This window comes from Lissotriton vulgaris, chromosome 10 (genome assembly GCF_964263255.1).
Source record: "Lissotriton vulgaris chromosome 10, aLisVul1.2, whole genome shotgun sequence".
In the NCBI taxonomy this organism is placed as follows: Eukaryota; Metazoa; Chordata; class Amphibia; order Caudata; family Salamandridae; genus Lissotriton; species Lissotriton vulgaris.
In genome coordinates this window covers 703,516,410-703,538,638 of record NC_141698.1, presented here as the reverse complement: position 1 = coordinate 703,538,638, position 22,229 = coordinate 703,516,410, and the positions used below count along the sequence as shown (strand labels likewise).

The window sequence follows — 22,229 nt, the reverse complement described above, 5'->3', positions numbered from 1 at the left end:
CTTATCAAAGGGTGCGTTAAGGATGGATTGTTGGACCTCAGGTTTAAACCCTGAAATCCTTAACCAAGCATGTCTTCTGAGCAGGAAGCTGGTGTTAACCTTTCTAGCTGCGGTGTCTGCAGCATCAAGAGCACATCATATATAGGAATTAGAAATTCGCTTACCTTCATTTACTAAGTCCTGTGCTTTAGCTTTATGCTCATCTGGGAGATATTGGAGCAACTGCTCCATTTCGTCCCAGTGTGCCCTGTCATACCTGGCTAAAAGGCCTTACGTGTTTCTAATGTTCCATTGATTCGCAGCTTGAGTAGCTATGCATTTGTCAGAAGCATCAAATAATTTTGACTCTTTATTTGGCAGAGGTGCATCCCCGCTTGCAAGCATTAGATACTACTAAAGAATCTAATGGCAACTGTCCCTTGATGAATATAGGGTCTGTAGGAGAGGCCTTATTTTTTTTGTCCACTCTAAGAGTCAAGATGCATGCTCTGACTGGATCTTTAAAGATCTCATCAGCATGTCGCATCATACCTTTGAACATGGGAAGTATTGGTGATAACATATTTGTGGATGCGAAAGTCTCAAACTAAAAATCTTCAAGGGATTCTTTCTGCATTTCTACTCCATAGTATTGTGCAGCCCTGACACTGAGTTTTTAGTGTGATGCATGGTCATCTGGAGGAGACGGTTTGGCTGCGTAAAGGTCTGGATCAGTGTCACCTGGGGGATCAATTATGTAATCTTTCCATGGAAGTATTGGGAGATTTATTCCCCATCATCGGCATTGTTATCACTATCATGGTGAGACTCTGTTGAATCCAGAGATGTAATGAGCAAAGGATTCTCAGGTGGAGAAAGAGGTGCTGGAGATGATGGTGGATGTAAAGGACTTGTAGCTACAGATTTTCTCTTCAAGGGCATCTTGTAAGAAGTATGCTCATCCTTGCATTTTCCAGTTGTTTTTGTATGAATATGACCAGAATAAGGGTTAATATATATCTTTTTTTGCTTCAGGTCCGTTTTAAATGGAATAAAGTCCAGTTTCGGTTCCGAAGGGGCATCTTTCTATTTCGGCGCCGAGGTTTTTGGTGCCGATGGCTTCGGTGCCAAGGAATGCTGGCCTTTCAGAATGGAATTTGGCACTGAGGATTTCCGCTCCAAGCCGGATTTGGCTTGGACCTGGAAGGTTTTGGCTTCGAAGAGGATTTTTGGCGACTCGGTACCGAACCGGAAGGCTTAATTGGTTGGTTCGGTCTGGAAGTGGGGCATCGGAAACGTTGTCTCAGTTATCGACCTTGGCCAGAAGGCAGAGGTGGTTCTGAAGCCTTATGTCTTTTGGGAGTTTGTGGGGGCAAGGGGCCTTCAGTACTCACGTCACCTTGTCCCTGCGGCAGGTCTTCGGCGTCAAGGTTGATCTCAAGTTCAGAATCTGAGTCTTGTTCCTCCTTCCTCCTCCTCTGCCACTAATTCCTCGATGTCTTCTTGGATGGAATCTTCACAGAAGATGTCAGGCGTGTCCTTGATGCTTTGACGCTGCATCTCTTGACGTTGAGCCAGACGATCGCGAAGAGTCTTTTTTGATCGAAAAGATCTGCAAGCATCACAATTTTCTTCTCTGTGCTCAGGAGACAAGGACTAATTGGGAATCGGTGCATGGATACTTCCGCATGGCACCGAGTCTGATCTATCGACGGAGAGCTCACCGAGTGCGGTTAGGCCTCGAAGGCTGTCCACAAAGCTTTCCGATATAAGGTCGATTCCGATGTCGAAAAGATACGCAGAGAATTGGGAAGGCGTACTGAAACAATACAGCCCAGGTAGAGAGGATTGAGCGTCGAGGGGAACCCGAAGAGCGGTTTTGAACCGGAGCGCAGCAATATACGTCCGAACCCAATGGCAGAAAGAAACAATCCAACAATGAGGTCGATGCCCATGCCCATGCGCACTATCACCGAAAGGAGGAGTCACCTTACCTTGTGACTAGGAAAGACTTCTTCGAAGAACAACAACTTGCAAACATCCGGACTCAACACTAGATGGCAAGAGTATGCAAAGCATGTGTATCTACACCACACATGCCTCGAACATGTTTTTATTACTCCAAACATTTCACATATTGCACGTGTGGTGCCTTGCACAGTACACATTGATGTATGAAATGTCATAAAATTTTCCAGCTATACAATTTAGCAAAAGGAGGGTGCATCTCAGTACAAAAGCTATGCTAAACATCACGTACAACATTTGCACCATGGTGCTAAACTAGTTTGTGGTACTAGGCAGCCTATTTGTGAACGGGGGAGAGCAACAGCAGGCCATTTTAGTCAATGTGATGAACTAATTTATCTCTCTTGCGCAATGCAGCAACATTAGTTTCTGAGTCATATTAATATTTAGCAAATCTGCCTCTCCTTTAATGAAATGTTGTTCTTTTCATGTTTCTAATGCAGTGCATAAATGTGAAGCTAAATTAACGCCATCTAATCTTTTTACATTGATGCTTCCTTATTTCAATGTTGATTACATAGTAGGGTGGAATGAGAGTACACCCAACCTTACCCAGAGCTTTTAAAGATGGTTTAATTTCCAAGAGTTCTGAGTTTGTCTCAAGGTCTTCAATGCGTATCACACTACCTATTATTGATGAATGTGAACTGTAATGGAAACTGGCCAATCAGGACTTCGATGACCCTGACAGTTTACGCACAGCACACTCTATGCTGTGGTGCTAGTTTCTTTTGTCAATTCTAAGTTTTCCTAGGGCAAATGCCTTTCCATGTGGGTATATTAACTTACCAGCTACTGTAGTAACAGTAAGTTAAAAAAAAGTGGGTATGCCTGATCTTAGAGTTGGTGGTTTCTGATATTCCCGCAATATGGATATTGATTCTGTGTGACAGTGGTTCCAGGTCTCCATCACTGGCCATCACTTTTTACTTTTCCTGCTCTAGTCAGTGCAGAGTAGTGCAAGTAGCAGAGGTTTCATCTTTAAGGGTAAAGATCCTGGTTTGCGCTTCAGCCAGTCAATCCCCCTGTTTATCCAGTCTGTCCTTCATCAGGTCCATGCTTGCAGGTATATGATCAATTTTAACTCAAGTCTCCTTGAGGCTGGACTTCATTTCCAGTAGGATTCATCTAATGCCCAATTGTGGTAGTCAGGGTGTTTCCATTGGAAAGATGGGTTCAGGAGAGGGTGGCCTGGAGTGTGGTTCAGTTTGTCGTCCCTGTTCAAAAGGGAGCTTGCTCTGCTTCGGTTCAGTTTTCCCCATTGCCGCTGGTTACCTCACAGGGTTTGTGGCGGAGCCGCAACACAGACAGTCAGGTAGTCTATCAAGGGAATAATCATCTCCAATATCAGATAGCCAGGAGTGAGCCAGGTTCATGCTATTGCAGGAGAGAAGCAGGTGTCGACAAGGAGGAGGATGGGGACCACAGCCAAGAGGGAGCAAGCCACCCATGCCAGAAGCGGTCCTCACTGCAGGGAAAATCCATAGGGAAACACAGGAGCCAATAGGGGTAGGACACCTTACCCCAAGTGGATTCTCACAGCCGCCTTATCAGTCCTTGCCAGCGGCAGTAGCATCACTGGAAATCAGTCACACCTGGTGTAAGGGGATATGCATGAGGGTGGGGATGCCCCATCATGAGGAGAAGCATCCTTGTGGTCAGGTGAGTACTAAAGGAGGGCCCGAATTGTATGCATTATGGGCCTGACTGGCGTTAGTAGGGATTGACAGGATTGGGCTACTTTGCAGCTCAGTCACTGGAAGTCAACACAGTCTCCCAGCATAATTTAGGGGACACAGTTGCGCTGATGGGAGCTCTCAGTGGCTTGCTCCCAGGCCAAGTGATCCACACGTGTCGGCGCAGAGAGCATCTGCAGCGCTAGGCAGTGTAGAGGGCCTAGATTCTGGTGCTGGCTACACTAGCCAATCAAAGCACCCTCTTATCGGTACTCCGATGACTTTAGCAGGAGTAGAGGCAAAAAGAGAGGAGCGGGAGAGAGAGAGCTCTGCTATAGGTGGCCTTCTTGGCGGGCACCTAGACCCCTCCCGATCTTAGAGTTAAAACTACCTGAGCTTTAAGTTGTCCTTATAGATTCTTTCTGGGAGGGGAGGGGTTCACCAACGTTCCCAGGCTTATTGTTCAAATGCTTTAACTACAAGGTTATGTTACCTATTGAAAAAGACAATACCTTACTTTCTCATAAGAATAACTAAGACAAGATGGTAAAGCTTTTTTGTTCGGGTCACGTTACTGTTGCAAAAACTGAAATGACTTTCATATTGCTCATTGGGTCCTAGGCTCAGGAATGTTTTACCACATCATAGCGGATAGTCACTCAATTTTTTAGCTTCCGGGAAGCCTTTCAAATTGAGTCTCTTTTACTAGACATGTTGAGTTATCCAGTTCATAGGTGATTCTACAACTATATGCGATTTAGGACAGGTAACAACAATACAAATGTAATAAACAGAAATTGTATTTCACAGTTATGTTTTTCTGTGGCCTTCCTAGCCCAGGAAAAAAAACTTATTTTTGGCCCTTTAACCTCCAGATTTTTTTGTGATAACTCGTGCCCACGATACAAGAAAATACGTGGTCATGCCAAGTTAAATCCTTTGGGAGTTACACTTAGTATGGTTTATATTCCAGTGGCTCAAACTGATAGTTCACCTATTTGACTGCACACACAAAGTTAGAAGAAGCTATGTGTTAACATGAAATCAGAGACAAATTTGAGGTGTGGAACTGAATGGACTTTTGTACTACAGCACCAAGCCTTGCTAGTTTAAATCGGGAGAACAGAATTAGATTTTTTAACATGTTGTAGTCTGTTACTATACTTCTCTGTTTCATGAATGAGAATATGAAATGACGAGAACATTTGCAGATACCATCCATATCCAGATTTTTGACTAAAACATTATTTATACTCCTCTCTTTTTATAACGCACTGAAGATGTAATGCATCTCAAGAAACAGAGCTTGAGGCGGGTGCTGTACTGTGTGTGACTGCAACTCTTCAGAGCCCTCAAGTGCATTAGATTATGAGGATACTGCCGAAGCTATAAATGGGCTCCTGCATGCTGTCCAGAGTGAAACACATGCATGTAGATTGCTGAAATATAGACTATGCAGCGCATAGCATGGTTTTAAATGGATGTATTTTAGATTGTTGGTGGGGTCATTAAACTTTAGACTATTGGTGACGTCAAGTAATTGTGGATACGGTTGACACATAATGAAATGCAGGGTAAACATGGACTTGAAATGGAGAAGCTGAAGTTGTTTAATACTTTCCAAAGTGATAGTCAGCAGAAACTGTTAATTGTATGTCATCGTTAAGGTTGAAATGCATACATTTGGTATGAGTACGAAGTGGGCCCTCCTAATGATAAATAAACAAGGATCTATGCAAGTGTGCCGTGCAAGACTGAAGCTAGCAGCGTAAACATGTGCCACTGCAATTAACAGCAGCTACTGCACGATATATCAGAGACTAATATAAACACAAATAACTGTTCTCGCTTTATTAATGCTGGTACTTTCAATAAAAACAGTGCACTAGACGGTTTTTTGTCCTGTGAAGTCAGAACAGCATAAAAACTCTGTACCTTTTAAGTGTGGCCTACTGTCAACTTTAGCTATTTCACAAGCCTCGTGTAGTTGTAATAAAAACCCATACATAAAAATACACACACACACACACACACTAAGACAGAGGGGCTTTTGGTCACTCCTCTTTCTTCATCCATTAGTCGGATCAACTATTGCTCATATTTTGCCTTTGCCCACCAGAGCATAATACAGCATGGATCACTCAGTCATCCCACTTCAGCCGTTGCCTCTCTTGCACTGAGAGGACTGATCGGCCAATGTTTTTGATTCGTTCCATCTTTATCCTTTATGTCATATTTCTGCGTTTAAACTACATCTTCAGTTACAGTAATTTACAGCCAAGAATGCCTTTTATTTGCACCATAAGAATAATATTATCCTGTGATGTGCACATAAGATAGAGTACCAACACCTACCTCTTCTAAGCACAACTGCATGTTAGGGCTGTTCTACTAATCTGAACATTAACACACATACAAAACTGTGCTTGTTTAGCATGCTTCCCATGAACCATGACAGATAAGATGGTCAATATTGCTACTAGGCATAAGTTTCTCCGAGGCAAGATGAACTGAAGTGGTCATGGACTTTCTTTTTTAAGAAGATTGTCTCCCAATTCTTAGCTTTTTTAAGTGTGTGTTCGGCAACAGGCCTGCAAAGTTCTTGGGAGTGGAGGCAAGTTTTCTTTTTTTTTTCTTTTTTTTTTTAAGTAGTTCTTCCATCGAGTTGGTCACATCTAAAGGCTTTATTAGATTTTTAATAGTAGCTTTGTAGAATCGGCGGTCCCTTGGAAGCATAATTGTATATTTCTGGTCATGTGATTTCCTCCACTGTCATTCCACAAGTCTCATTATCTTCGTTGTGGTTTAATATCCGCTACTGGCTACACAAATGCAAAAAAAAAAAAAAAAACATCCTACTCGCCAAATAACCATTCAAACAGATTTCTCACAATTTGGTTAAAAGATGACATCAAAGTATCTCTGAATGACTACTCGGAACGCTGTGCCAAAGTCTATTGGCGACCCAAGTAACACTGAAAACTGCGAAACACACCCTTCATCACTTGCCTAGTTTGTAGCAAGTAGCAAGCAGCCTGGTGAGACCAAGTCATGGTACTGCACTACCATCAGGGAAATCTGCAATTTGAAATTGTATTACCAGTGTCTGCTAATAGAAAGATAAAATATATGTATGTAACACTGTCTTTTGAACAATAAGTTTGAATTTTAATGTGTTTTCTTAACATTTCTCGGTACGTAGCAATACATTTAACTCGGTTTTTGAAAATAAATCTGAACATTCCTTGTTTGACATTTTATATACCTTGTGCAGTCATTGAAACCAATAGAACATATTTTCCAATCTGTAATCATTTACGTTTTTATATATACTTATATACTTCATGCAACATTTAAATTACTTACCTCCCCTATTTCCATAAGTGGTTCATTGATATCTACACTCCCATAACCATACTGAAGATCGGCCTCTGTTAGTTTGTTCTTCTTTATGAACTGTGTATTCAGATACCTGCAAACAGAAATAAAAAAAAAGTCTGAGTGAATAAGAAAGTATTATAAAAGACAGCTAACAAGAAACACATGCCACAAAGGAACTTCAGTAATTTGAGCTAGTTACCACCATCTAAATGACTCCCAGGCTGTGAGAACAGGACTACACGAGAAAGGTCCTAAACAGAGCAAATACCCAAACACCTCAGAAGAATGTATTCTGCAACTTTCCATGTATGTTCCGATCAGGAAACAAACAGTTAAACGATATGATAAACAGGGCATAACAACTGAACGGCTACATACAAAACAGGAACCTATAACAACACTGATGAATGTACAAATGATATTTGGTTTACTTATTAGAGAGACTGCTTTTATGTCTCTCGCTCTGTGCAAAATTTTGCAGTTTATTTCAAATGTTTTTGGGGGACCTTTTGACAGCTATTCCCCTTTCTTTTAATGCAATGCTGCTTCTTATCACTGTGTTTTTCTTCACCCTCAGTGGCAATGTTTAGTTTGTGACCACAAGGAGTCCTTTGGAAATGCTCTTTCTGGTGGATAATCTATCATACACAAATGCCTCACCTTGTGAATCTCCCCAGACTAGATCCAGAAACCAACCTTTGAAATAGCTACTGAGTGCTTACAAGTGGCACCATCGGCCTTCGTTGCAGCTCCGTCCTGCCTCTGGACACAACAAAACAGAGATGCATATGGGTACTAGCTCTGTGCAGTGACATCAGCTATGCCCTACTTTCTCCACACCTTCATACTTGAAGTGTGGCTGATAAGAATACATTTGTACCAGCAGTGTGCAAAACATGAACTGGGGATCCTATTATCACTGAAATTCCAATCCACAAAATGTGGAGGTATACAGGCAGTGAGAAATCTGGGGTTAAATAGAGTAACCACCAGAAAGAGAGTCAATTAAGCCAAGTAAAGTAATCTTCGGATGGATACTTCTAAACATCTATTTCTCAACTTGCGAATTAGTAAAAAAGCAATCCCCATTCTGAGGAGATGGGTCTAAGGAGTTGATTTATCCTAAGAAGTCCTGCAGGACTAAGTGAGCATTATGACTTATCTTGCAGAATTGAGAATCAATGCAGTAGTTTCTGGAGAAAGGAAGGACAGATGTATCCACCTGTCAAATGTCCAAAATTGGAACATCCCAAGCTAGGGCTTTGGTGCCAGCTTTTTCCCTGGTGGAATGAGCCTAGGGCATTCAAGAGGATTCTTCCCTACCAAGGCACAACTGTTTGATGCAGAGGACAATCGGCCTGGACAACCTTTCCCTTCATCGCACCAGGAAACGCAACAAACAGGGAGCGAGATGGATTTGTCCACCAAGAAAAATGACACTATATTGATGGAAAGGACGCACGGTCCCAAAGCACCCGCTTATCAAGAACAAAAGTTAGCATATAGGGTTTAAACTGACACAGCCTGCAGCTATAGACACAAACATACAGAGGTGATGTCAAAAAGAAACCCAGTTTTCCGGGTCAAGAAACTCAGGGTACATCTACAGAAAGGCTTGACGGAAGGGAACATCAAAAAGGTCACAACTCAAATATGGCCCCACTGCATTACAAACAAGTTATCAGGGAAATCATGTGAAAGCCATTTAAGAAACACACCACAATGGGGGACATAAATTATGAGGGCTGAACAGATAAACAATGAATGGCCTAAAGGACTGAAAAGTGACTGTTTACTGTTTCTAAAGCAAAGCTTTGCCGAGCTACAGACAACACAAACAAAAAAACATTTAGACAATTTTGCCTGTAGGGGGTCTACTTACCTCTCTTACCACTGGGTTGCAAATTTAGCTCAACAGCCTATATAGATAAACTTGCCACAGAGGGGGGCGTGGCTACGGCGCGTTGCGGAATGGCTGCCTTGTAAGGGAGCTTCGCACGCCGGACGCCGCACGCCGCACGCCGCACAAATACCATCCTTCATCCCGCTGAAAACGGGCTGCAACCGTGCCTGAGGATCCCGGGAGTGAGCTGGCACATTCTGTAAAGGTGCAGAGGCTCTGGACGACACAACTTCACCCAGAAAGTGCGATGCCGGCGGGCTGCGCGGAGGAAGACAAAATGGCGGCGCCGCGCTCGGCACGGTGAGCGCGACCGGGGGACCAGTCTGGGAGGCGAGGCGGACGGAGGAGGCGGATGCTGGGAGGCGCTGGATGTCCCTGCTGTTCCGGTCTGACCTGAAGTGGCTCTCCTGTGGTGCGTGGGGCAGAGACGTGCGGCTCGGCAGGGCGGACGGCCCTAGACTGGAGGTTACAAGTGCGGCCCCGGCACCTCCTAGCCATAGCTGGTTGCGGAGACTCCGACGGCCAGCTGAAGAGGTCGCCCTGCGGAGAGGAAGAGGTCGCCCTGCGGAGAGGAACCGGCTACCTGCTGCCCCATCCTGAGGCGTGTTGGAGAGGACGCAAAGCAGTCTGCTGTGAGACAGGTACCGATTAGTGAGGAGCGAGTTGTGGCCGGGCTCACAGGGTCTTGTGATGTGGGACTGGCGGAGCGCACTGCTAACGGGAGGTAGTGGCGCCCTGCGGGTTCTATACGGCGCGGCTTTTGGGGGTTGAGGCTGGAACGACGCAGCGCTTGGTGCCTTGGGCTCTGGGCTGTCTGCGGGGCCTGTGGGACACCGCCAGCTGGCTGCATCGTCACGTCCCTGGGCTAGCTTAGACCGAGGGTGAGTGTGTTCTGCAGTGGGGGTCCTGCAAGTGCTGTGGGCGGCGGAGGGTCCGGACGGCGCTGTGAGTGTCGGTTGTGGAGGCGGCTTGAGAGGGCTGGGTTGCAGACAGAGGCCCCCTCATCTACTGGATTGCATCAGGCTGACAAGTGGCTTCACGCATTGAGGTGGAAGGGCCGTGCTGCAGTGTGCAAGGAGGGATCAAGGACCTTCAGGGCCGTGGCATTTGGGTCACCTGCTGTTTACAAGGCTGAAGGAGGTCTTGGCCTACTGGGGCACGCCGAGTGGCGCCATGGGCAAATCTGAGCCCAGACAGGCTAAACTGGCCTTTGAAAACAAGCGGCTAACGAGGGAAGTGGACGGCCTGTCGGAGCAAGGCGAAGCTAAAGGTGCATCTTCCATGCCAGACGAGACTGAAGATGATAACCGTACAATACTCCTTGAGCTGCGTGCGGGATGAAATCCATTGATAACAAGATAGATGCGTTGGCAACAGGACTGGATGTGGTGAAAAAAAAAAAGTCGACAAGCATGAGAAACGGTTGGATGTGCTAGAGAATCGGGTGTCTGATGGACATGACACGCAGGCCGAGACACGCACGCAGCTCCTTTAAATGTAAAAGATTCTGGAGGTGATCAGCGAAAAAAACGAGGATTTAGAAGCGCGCTCTAGGCGGAATAATGTACGTATTCTTGGCCTATTGAAGACGATGCCTATGTCTAAGATGGAACCTTTCATTGACGGCATGCTGAGAGAGCTTTTTGGGCCTGCCTTGTCTAGTGTGATGATAGTGGAAAGAGCTCACAGGTCATTGGGTCCCAGACCAAAGCCGAGTGCGCCGCCACGGCCAATCATCGCCAGATTGCTAAACTATGTGGATAGGGACGCTATTCTGAAGGAGGCGAGGGCAAAAGAACCGGTGGTATATAAAGGTGACACTGTCTTTTTTCCCTGATTACACCCCTGCGGTGCAGTCGGCGCGCCGTGGGTTTGTCCCGGTGAAGAAGCTGCTGCGGGAGGCGACAGTGCCTTATGCTACGCTCTACCCAGCAAAGCTGAAAATTACTCACGAGGAACAGTCTCATTTCTTTACGGACGCTAAATCTGCATTAAAGTTTACGAAACATATATGAAAGACGAAGCTATGTGAAAGAAGGACAGTTGAGGAGCAGATGATGTCCGGACTGGAGGACGCAGATTGACAGACTGTTTAATGCTTTGCTCAGCTACGGTTTCACTTTTGTATCTGTTGTTTATGCTAGTTTGTGGGGTCGTGGTGGGCGGAAGCTCTGGCTGCATTGTTGCTCTCCCGGGGGCCCAGGGCGAGGCCAGGCGCTGGTGTTTTATTGTTCAATGAAGATTTAATTGCGCTTCAGCGGGGATGTGATAGAAATAGTTCCGGCGGCCGCACTTCGGTGCATGTACTCGCTGCCGTGCTTCTTTCCCCAATGGGTATTACCCGTATGGTTGTTGTGAGGGTGGCGGGGGGCTGGTCTCCACAGGATTGGGAGGTTGGACTGGGTGGTGGGTGGAGGGTGGAGGGCGGCGGGGTTTTTTCTTTTGCAGTTTGTTTGTTTTAGTTTCTTTTTTTTCTCTTGTTATTTTTGCATTGGCATCAATCACAATTGCGAAAGGTTGTATTTGCTATTCATGATCTGGTGCGGCACTGCGGTGGAGTGCGTGGTGTACCGGAAGGCTTTCTGTCAAGCACTGCTAATCTGGAGATATTATATACCCGATGGCTGATAATTGTACACTGTTAACTTGGAATGTACGTGGCCTTAACTCTCCTAAAAAAGGCGACAGGTGTTAGCATATCTGAACCGGCATGGAGTCCAAGTGGCGCTGCTGCAGGAGACACATCTAGCCCCACATGTGAAATGCGGGGCGCTGACCAGGTGGGCGGGCTTTCAGCTAGCTGCCTCATATTCCTCCTATGCGAGGGGAGTGTTGATATTGATCAAAAGGGGTGTGGACTTTCAAATGTTGCATACATATGTGGATGAGGGGCGATGTGCTATGGTGTGTGGGAAGCTGTATGGCACGTTGGTTATCGTTGTGAATATGTATGGTCCAATAGTGGACGATCCGGCGGGCGTGACCCGCATCTGTGCTCAATTGAGGGACTGGCCTGCTGCGCCAGTTATCTTGGGGGAAATTTGATCATGTATATTGATGCACGACTGGATAAGTCTAATCCGGAAACGCACTGCACCCCCAGAGTGGCAAAGATTGTGCTGCAAGCAATGGATGAATTTGGACTGTGCGATGTCTGGAGAGTGCGATATCCGGAAAGGCAAGAAGGTACGCATGCAACACCTATGCATGGCAGCTGGTCAAGACTTGATTACTGGCTGATTGGGGATGAGTTACTGGAGTGGGTGCTGGAGGTAGCGCCCCTTGCTCGAACGTTGTCGGAACATAACCCGGTGCGACTGCTGTTGAGGAACCCCTCTGGAGTGCATCATCCTTTCACATGGCGATTGCGCGCTGAGGCACTACTAGATCCTTTATATGACAAAACCATACATGACGCTATCAAACAATACTTTACGTTGAATACGGGTACGGTTGATCAGGCAGCAACATTGTGGGAGGCCTTTAAGGTCATGTGATCCCGCCACACGTGACACCCATCCCCGAGTCGCCCCCTCACCGCTGTTGTCACCTCGCCCCGCATCATGCCCGCGTAGGCGCGAGGGGTCCCCAACAACAGCGTCCTTGACAACCGAAATCCCGCCCCTCTCTCCTTTGCAGGGTCCAATCAGGTGGAACGAAGGACCGGAAGGCCTACCCTACGACCCCGGAAGTCCCGCCTCTCTACAGACGCCCGGATACAGAAAAGACGGAAGGAGAGAGACTGACGCCGTCGAAGGATCGTGGCAGGAGCTTTCGGCTAGAGCGGTGACGGACGGAGAAGACGGGAACGGAGACAGCGAGGAGTGGTCCGAAGAGTGGTGGAGTCCCACAGAGGTGGCTGAAGAGCAGCCGTAACTCGGAGGAGAGTTACGGCGGAGCGCGTGAGTACCAGCTCCCCTCTTAAGCACATTAGGTGCACTGTGTACATATTAGGAAACCCCTCCCTGTGTAAATTTGTTCCCCGCTATCCTAGGCACGTCACCAGTAGGCACTAGGCAAATTGTATATACGCACTTTAGCACTGTATAAAGCGCACCCCTTTCCCCACCTCCCTGTGCACTTCTTTTACTTCCTCTTCCAACTCTCGCCCGTACCTTCCTCACTTCCCTTTCGCTTCCCCACACAACCGGGTAACGGTGACGGGATCGGATCTCGAGTCCAAGTATCTAACGGCTCCCTTTCTTCTCTTATTGCCCTCCGAGGTGTTCTCCGACCATACCGAGGCAGCTACACGCAAGACCCGGACGCCATCTGACCCTCGGAAGAATCGGCCAAACAGAGAAGAAGACGCATACCCGGCCCGGAGTGTCTGGACCTGACCTCTTCCCCTGTCCCCGCAATCCACTGTACAAAGACTTAATAAATCACTATCGCTCACTATATCCGGCCTCCTCGCCTGCTTTTCCAGTCCGCCGTTCGCCCACGATCACAGGTCACCATAAGAGGGACATGAATTGGCACAGCGGCGGGCATATTCCGGGATATACGTACGGAGTTGCAGAGACTTGAATCCGAGTTACAGGAGCTAGAGCGAGATTATGCTAGTCGACCTGAAATGTCTAAACTAGCTCGGATACAGGAACTGCTGACGGAATACGAGGAACAGGCGGAGGCAGAGATTAAATATACATCTCGTAGACACGCAGCTCGAAGGTACGGAGAGGCGGGTAGGCCGGGACGGACGTTGGCGTTTAAGATTAAGGAGAGACTAGAACAGAAGCGGGTGGATAGGATAGTGGATGACACGGGGGCTGAGCATTACACTCAGGAGGATATAACGGAACAACTTTGTATCTTCTATGCGGATCTGTATGGTACTCGGAGTACGCTATCTGATGTGGACTTTGATGAGTACTTAAACGACTTTGCATGCGCGTGGCTCTCGGATGCGCAGCGTAAGTATTTGTGTCTTCCCATTGATGAGCAGGACATAAAGTTGGCAATGGCGGCGTTGGCTAATGGTAAGTCACCGGGCCCGGATGGGCTTCCGGTCGAGTTTTTTATGAAATATGCTGATCTCATTGCGCCACATCTGTTGGAGGTGTATGCGAAGGCGTACAATGCTGGGATACTCTCCCCATCTTTGAGAGAGGCACTCAGTCACATTGCTTAAGAAGGATAAACCTAAGAAGGATAAACCCCCGGAGCGCTGTGACTCCTACCGTCCGTTGTCCTTGATTAATACCGACGCCAAGATCTTGGCCAAAATCATAGCCACCAAACTCCAGCCCCTGATGCATGGACTGATCTTGCCGGATCAGTCGGGTTTTGTACAATCTTTTCCACATTCCATGTGCTGGAGCCCACTTTGGAGGCTGCTGCAGTGTTATTTGACACTGCCAAAGAATGGGGATATATGCACAGAGTCTTGCGGCGCATGGGGTTTCCCCCATTATTTCCGCAGTGGATAACATTGCTTTACACGAAGCCGTCGGCGAGAGTGAGAGTAGGCAGGCTCACTTCTGTTTCGTTGTGTATTGAACGGGTAACCCGGCAGGGATGCCCCCTCTCGCCCATACTTTTTGCGATTATTATGGAGCCATTTGCTTGCGTTATCCGGCAGCGTCATAGGGAGACAGCATTAAATTTCAACTATCGTCCGGTGTCAATCTCATTATACGCAGATGATATGGTTCTGTTTGTGCGTGAACCATCTCGATATCTGGCGCAATTGTTGCGGGAGTATATACGGTTCGAGCGCATTTCTGGTTTGCATATCAACTGGGAGAAGTTGTTTGTACTTCCATTAACGGCTGGGACCACAAGACCTACTCTAGAATTTCCACTAGTGTGGACAGCAGACCCCGTTAGATACCTAGGAGCGTGGGTGCACCGCGATCCGGAAGTTGTAATCCGTGTGAACTATGGCAGAGCATGCTCGCATCTGGAGAATATGGTTCTCAGCTGGCTGTCGCTACCGTTGTCACTAGCGGATCGTATCGCTCTTATTAAAATGGTGGTGCTACCCCGATTTCTTTATTTGTTCATGAATGTGCCCATTGTGCTCAATTTATCCTTTTTTAAGACGCTGCGTGGTCATCTACTTCGGTTGGTGTGGGGAGGTAAAATGGCGAGAGTGCAGTGGTCAGTTCTCACCAGGGAGTACGAACGCGGAGGCTTTGCGGCCCCGGACTTCTATGCCTATTAGTTAAGCGTGCAGGCTCAATATCTGTATTACTGGTATAGACCGCACGCTTTCACGCCACACGTGGCAGTGGAAGAGGGAGAGGGAGACGCCGCTCCGATCCCGTTGCACAGTGTGATCACTCATAGCTCGCGCGGTACACCGAGGGTGGAGATCAATGCGATTGATGCTACGGTATCAGCATTGCAGCGCATAGGGAAGTTGGCCCAGAAATAACTGCTGTACGCGCCGGACCTGCGCCTGGAACATCATGCGCATTTGTCGGTCAAACATGAGGCCCCATCAATGAGGGTGCTGAGGGAGGCAGGTATCACTCACATGCAGGATGTGTACCCTAATGGCACTTTTATTGGACAAGGAGACCTAACCCACATTGTGAATCAGTCACTTTTGTTCCGCTTCGCGGTTCATCGCTTGTGAAGTGCGGCTCGGGAACATTATGTCACCTTTCCGGACGAACCTCCGGCTTTGGCGTCTTTACAGACTGTTCTCACTGTGCCTAATAATAAGAGGCTAATTTCTAAGTTATATAAACTAATTAAAGAAGAAACAGTGCTGGGCATGGACAGAAGTTGGGCGAGATGGAACGCCTGTCTGCATGTTGCAATATCTGAAGACAATTGGGAGCACATATGCGAGCTGACTGCGAAACTCTGCATGAATGGGAATTTTAAGATTATTAATTTCAAGTATATACACCAAGTGTACTATACTCCGGCATGACTTCATGGCTATGGCTTGCGCGAGACAGCGAGTTGTGACAGGTGTTGGCAGGATGATGCAGACTTCCTGCACTTAGCGTGGGGCTGTCGGGTGGTCGCTGTGTTTTGGAATGCTGTGATGTGCAGTCTGCGTGAGACGGTTGCAGCGGATCTCCCTAGTACACCAATAGTGTGTCTTCTCTGTTGCGTGCCTCATGTCAGGGGGGCAGATGGCAGGTTTGTGAGACTGGCGTTGCTCATGGCTGCTAGGCGAGTGGCGATTACATGAGGGAGGGGTAAGCGACCTGTTCTCAAGGCCTGACTTGCAGATTTGGTGTATTGTCGGGATAGTCTCAGTGTGTATGAGGAAGAGCTGCCCCTATCGGCGAGACCGAGAGATATTTGGGAACCACTGCGCTTATATTTGTTCGCACACTCTGAGTAGGGCATTGGTTGAGGCCTAAATAGGAAGGGGGATACGCTATGGGGTGACCTTGCCTGTGAGGCCCAATACTGGAAGCGACTGGGTTGCTGCAGAGGCACTTGGATGGCTGTGTCGCACAGTGATTGATCTTACTTAAAGTCATTATATTTCGATTGATGATGGGGTATTTTTACTCTTTTCTTTTTCTTTTCCCTTTTTTATCTCCTTTCCTTTTGATCCTCCATTATCTTCATTTCATTGTCTCTTCCTGCATTGCATTGGCATTTTCTTATATTCTATCTGTGTTGATTTGCACTCGCCCGGTCTTTTAATAATAGGCTATTATGAAGCTGGACATTATTGTATGTGTTGAAATTGCTCTCCGATTAGACGAATTGCTGTTATATACGGGCTATTTGAAAGCTGTGCTCATATTGCAAAACAGCTGTGCTGTTGGTAGAATATGCTCGTATTGCAGAACGGAAGTGAATGTGCTTTTCTTTTTGATTTTGTTTTTATTTTTTGGTATTGTATAGTGCAAACTATAAATAAAAAAAAAAAAAGATAAACTTGCCACAGAGGTGAGAAGCCAAAATGACATCAACTACTTCGAACAGAAGATAAAAACATAGATATTGGTTCTGCACATCTGGAGGTGCATGTTGCAGAGATTAGTGTGCAAAACTATGCTGTACTGCTGGGACAGGAGATCCTCCTAAAGAGGCAGCTGAAGTGGAGGGCATATGCTCAAAGTCAGAAGTTTTCATTATCGACCATGGAAGACTCATCCTGGGAAATCAGAATGAGCGGCGCTTGTTCTCACCTGACTTTCTTCATCACCTGTAGAATCAGAGGTAGAGTAAGGAAAATGTACAGCTGATAGAGGTCCCACAGAAAACTGGATGAACCTCCCAGCGACGTTAAAAAGGAAAAAAATAGGCAGCAAGAGTTTTAAGTGGTGGCAAACAAATCGTACCCAACTGTAATACCTCTGGGTGCAGATGCTACTCGTGGTCGGTAAGATGATACCTGCTGAGTTTATCTATCAGACTGTTGAGGGATTCCACTAGATGACTGATCATCAGGGAGATCATGAGAAGTGGAAGCTACAGCCAAGACCTAAAACCCTCCAGACAGAGTGGCACCTGACCCTACGGCACCCTGCTTTTTGAAGTAGAACATAGATCCTCAGTTGTCCATCGGCACCTGGATCAACCGGTCATTGATTAGAGCCAGTCTGATGGTGCACTGCTCTTGTCGATTTAGAGGATTGTGCTGCTCCACGGGAAACCAGTCCCCTCGGATTTCGATATTTTCCGGGGGAACTCCCCAACCAAGAGTGATACCTCCGTTACCACTATGACTTCCGGAGAGGGTAAAGAGAAGAAGTCTGCCACAGGTCAGATTGGCGTTGGTCACTCACTACTGGAGTATCTGAGCTGCCACGTAGGAGAAATGGATCTTGCCTGAAGTGCTTCCCCAATGTGGGGCCCACTGAAGATACAGACTCCACTAAAGGGCAACATGGGCCACCAACTTTGAGGTACCAGCAGGAAGCATGATGCCAACATACCAAGAAGCCTCTGAACTAACAAGGCTGGATTAGGACCTGCTGCCGGATACTTCAGGATCAGAGGCTGAATGTCCCAGCTCACTGCCGAGGCGGTAATGGCTTTGAGGTGACCATGTCCAAAACTGCCTTGATAAAAGTCATTCGCAGAGAAGGCAGTAGACGAGACTAAACTGGTTTATGGAAAACTCCAGGTTGGACAACAATTACATTGTTTTCTGTAAGTGGGCCTAAACTTTTTGAGGTGATTCCGTCTTCAACAGAAGTTGACTGCAGTATGGAAATACATGCATCCCTGGCCTGCATAAATGGGTTGTGAAAATATCAGAGGAATCGAGATAAGGCCAAAAGTCGGGACAGTAACCTGTAAGTGGACTGATCCACACCACAGAACAGAAATACCTCTTCTAGAACTGTACGAATGGTGCATAATAGGATGTGTTGAGGGGCCCAGGTACATTATCGAATCTTTATGGTGCAAGGATAGTACAACTAAAGTGATCATCTTGAACTTCTCCTTCTAGAGGAACAAGTTCAGTTATTAAACATCATTCTAAAACCCTAATCCTTTTTTGGGACCAGGAAGCAAAGAAAGTGACAGTACATTTCGCTTCTGGTATAGACTTGACATTCCTTCTGATGAGTAACAGCATCTCTTAGAGGGGATACTGTCATTGTCTGTGGATGTCTAGATGTACATAGGGCAATATAAAAAGGGGGTGTGGAATAAAGGAGTGAATTGCCCATTTGAACATTAAAGAGGACCAGCAGATCAGAAGTAATTTTGTGCCAATAGCGTAGGTAGTGTTGTTTTCGGCACACTACCAGTCACAGATGCCTGCTTGAGGGAAACCTATAGAGCACTGGCTTTAGACGAGGAAGAGAAAAGCAGTCCTTGTCCTCTTCCTTTGATGCTGCCTCTGGCTCTAGTGCTACGAAAACTTTGCGCTGGTTGCTGTATGGACTTTGACGGCTGCCACTCGTGAAAGGTGAGCACCTTCAAATAACCGCTAAACTTTATGTAATGCCAGCTGAATAGGAGGGATAAGGATACAAAAGCAAGCTCTGTGCCTGCCGTTTTTGAAACTCTACAAAGACACTTCTGCCTTGTCTCCAGAAAGTCTTGCTCCATCAAAGGGCATACCCATCAGTGATGCCTGGACATCTTCAGAAAACCTGGTTGAATGTATCAAGGCGTGTCACCTGACAATGTCACTGGGGCCTACTGCAAGAACAACCAGGTAGATGGTGTCTAGGTCCCAACAAAGAATTTGCTTGGATGAATCTTGTCCTTCTTAGACTGTTTAGACAAAGGCATAATGCAGGTCTCTGGGCAACACAGGTATAACCTTACAAAACATGTCCCAGAGCATGGGATTATTACTCCCAAAAGAGCAAACTGAATTCAATAACTGCAGTGCCAGACTGTCCAAAAAATAAACTTTCCTACCCATTACATACTTTTTTTATGCTGCCTATCCTTTGAAGTTGCAGAAAATGAGTTACGATTTAACTAAAGTGGAGGCCTGTATCACAAGGCTGCTTGCAATAGAATGCAGAGTTAAGAACTTAGATCACCATGGTCTGGACTATGGGGCTTAGCCATGCAACAATTAACTGCTAGCACAGAAAGTGATTTAGATCGTCCAACCAGAGCCTTGTTAAGTTGCAATAGGGGCTCTGAAGTACAAGGTTCAGATTCAAACTTCTGCGGTCCTAACTACAACTGGTGAATAGGCATTTTCTGGGGGGGGGGGAGAGGGGGCAGACAAAAGATAATCTAGGATGGACTCTGCAGATGTATAAAGGCCATTGGCATTCCACAAGTCTAAATGTAACCCAGCATCAGTATGACAAAGGTGAAACAAGTTATATGTTGCTTCATCATCATCTTTGGCATGTCTGTCTAGGTTGAATCCCTTGTACATCAGTCAGACCCAAAAATAGCAGTCATCCCCCTCAATTATTGGCCCAGAAGCAGAGGAACCAGAAGAACGTTCCTCCACAATTGGTAGTACCACAATTATATTATAGCATAACATAGGGAAACTCTAGTTGGAAATGGATCCGAAAATTTGAGATGTAGCCAAAACCTGATCCGGAACAGGTACAGCCAAAGGTGACACCAATGAAGGAACAACTGCCAAAGCCTACTGTGCCTCACTGGAATTATTTAATAGAACATCTACACTCACCAGCACAATATTTAGGAGGCTATAGAAGAGATTACATTTCTGTAGATAATATCCTAAAATACAACATTTTGGGATGTTTACAAACATTACCAGCGTAATTTCTTGCAATTCCGAACATAATCTTCATGTGTGTGCATGTTAAAAAAATTACGAGAACCGTAAGTGCACACATCATTAGGGTTACTTGTAGCTATTCACAAACATCTAATATTGTAAGATCGATGGTTGCAAGATGCAGAATCGCTGCTGCCCTGTGGACACACCCAGACTCCATTACTTCCTCTTACGTTCTTTGTTTCCAGTACTACCTGGAAACAATAATCAGTATCCAAAACAAGAAAAGGATGCCTGGTCGTCAAAATGTGCTGAAAGACCAATGTACTGCATTTTGTGGAGGGTGCAATGCCAGGCTATGATCCGAGAAGAGAAACTAAGAGCCTTTGAAACAGAGGAAGGCAAGGACTAGGACTAAAAGAAAGTGAGTCTTTGCCTGATGAACTCAACATAAGCACCTACGCTTGGAGCCTCCCGCTGCCTTGTTTCTTCATGTAACCTTCTGCTCCTGGTGCTTCCAGATTGAGGAGCAGAGGGCTGCTTTTGTCTGCAAGTCAGATTGTGCTCCCCCTCCCCCATTATCATGGATTGGGGTTCCTCCTGTGGGAGGAGCGGCTGACCTGGAGTCTCTAAGACCCGCAAGGTGTCACAGTATCCCTATTTCAGTAACCAACACCACTAAGCATACATCAAAGAGTAGACTGACATCAAAGGAACAAGTAAATGTATTTTTTTGTACATTTTTAATTTTTTTTTATTTTACAGAATTTTATATAGCGCGAACCTGACCCGAAATGGGTATCAGAGTGCTTTACATAGCACCAGTTGCATTACATGAGGACACATTAATTTGTGTTAGGCACGGGAGATCACGTGATTTGTCCAGAATTACAGGATGTTCAACGTAGGTTTTGTTTAGATTGCTCTGTTTCTGTGTTGTTTGAAGTGATCTCAAACATCAATACCGCAAACAGCAGATATCAAAAACAGGAAATTCATTCCGGCAGAACTATGATTCTCTATATTGTAATGTACTGATCAGTGTGTGCGGGAGACTTCGATGATGTATTGATCGTCCCCATTTACAAGAAGGGCTGTCCGTTAACCCCATCAAACTATAGGCCCATTAGCCTTATAGGCAACACAAAAAGTAATGGATAGGATCATACTGGATAGGATCCAAGTGTGGATGGAGGAATACGAAATATTGACTACACTTCAGGCCGGGTTTAGGTCAGGCATCTCAACCCTGGATCAAATATTTCGTCTCCAGGTCCTATTCTGGAAAACGGCAAGAGTGGAGGGTGGCAGCCTCTACCTTGTCTTTGTGGACCTGCGGGCCGCTTTTGATCTTGTCCCCAGGGAAAAACTGTGGAAAGTATTGGCAGATCTGGGTCTCCCGCCCTATCTATTGAATATCTTGACTAGATTGCATGTTGGCAATTATGCTCAAGTTAGGTGCGTGAGACATGGGGATCTCTCAGCTAGTTTCCCTGTCTCCAAGGGTGTACGACAGGGGTGCGTCCTGGCTCCCACGTTATTTTGCCTCTACATCAATGGCCTCGTGGATGTCTTAAATGGTGTAAAAGATAATGATGTTCCTTGGTTGGCCACTGGGCGGGTGCCCACTCTGATGTTTGCGGATGACACTCTGCTGTTATCCTAAACATCATCGGGCATCCAGCGTACTTTGGACGGGTTTGCAACATTCTGTGCCTCGCGTGGATTGGAGGTTAACTTGGATAAAACCAAGTTTATGATTTTCAATCCCCCGAGGCAGACCCACCCAAATCCCGTCCTGAACAGCATTTCCCTGGAACGGGTCAAAACTTTTGTCTACCTTGGCATCACCTTGACAGAAGACTTTGACTGGGGCCACCAAATCACTAAATCTGCTCTTAGATTATCGCAAATAGTAGGGGGTATTAGCAAGCTTCATAGAACATCAGATTTTAAACCGGCTGCCCCGATTCTTGAAATGTATGGACTCCAGGCCAGGACAGCCGCAATGTATGGCGCTGAAGGACATAAGAGCACATTCACCCTCCTGAGGGTCGAACAGTCCTTTATGAGGAATATGGTGGGCTTACCGCAGAGCACACCACTCATCCCCTTGCGACTGGATCTGGGGCTGGAGTCCATAGAGGAATTG

The 22,229-nt window shown here is 46.3% G+C and overlaps 1 protein-coding gene across 1 annotated transcript in view; it reads right to left on the bottom strand.

Moving 5' to 3' along the window:
• CUL2 (cullin 2) overlaps positions 1–22,229 on the bottom strand; it is a 570,015-nt gene that overhangs the window by 466,732 nt on the left and 81,054 nt on the right. Inside the window, exon 5 of the mRNA XM_086941531.1 lies at positions 7,050–7,155. Within this exon, the coding sequence (XP_086797657.1) occupies positions 7,050–7,155 (106 nt within the window). The remainder of the gene's footprint in view (positions 1–7,049; positions 7,156–22,229) is intronic.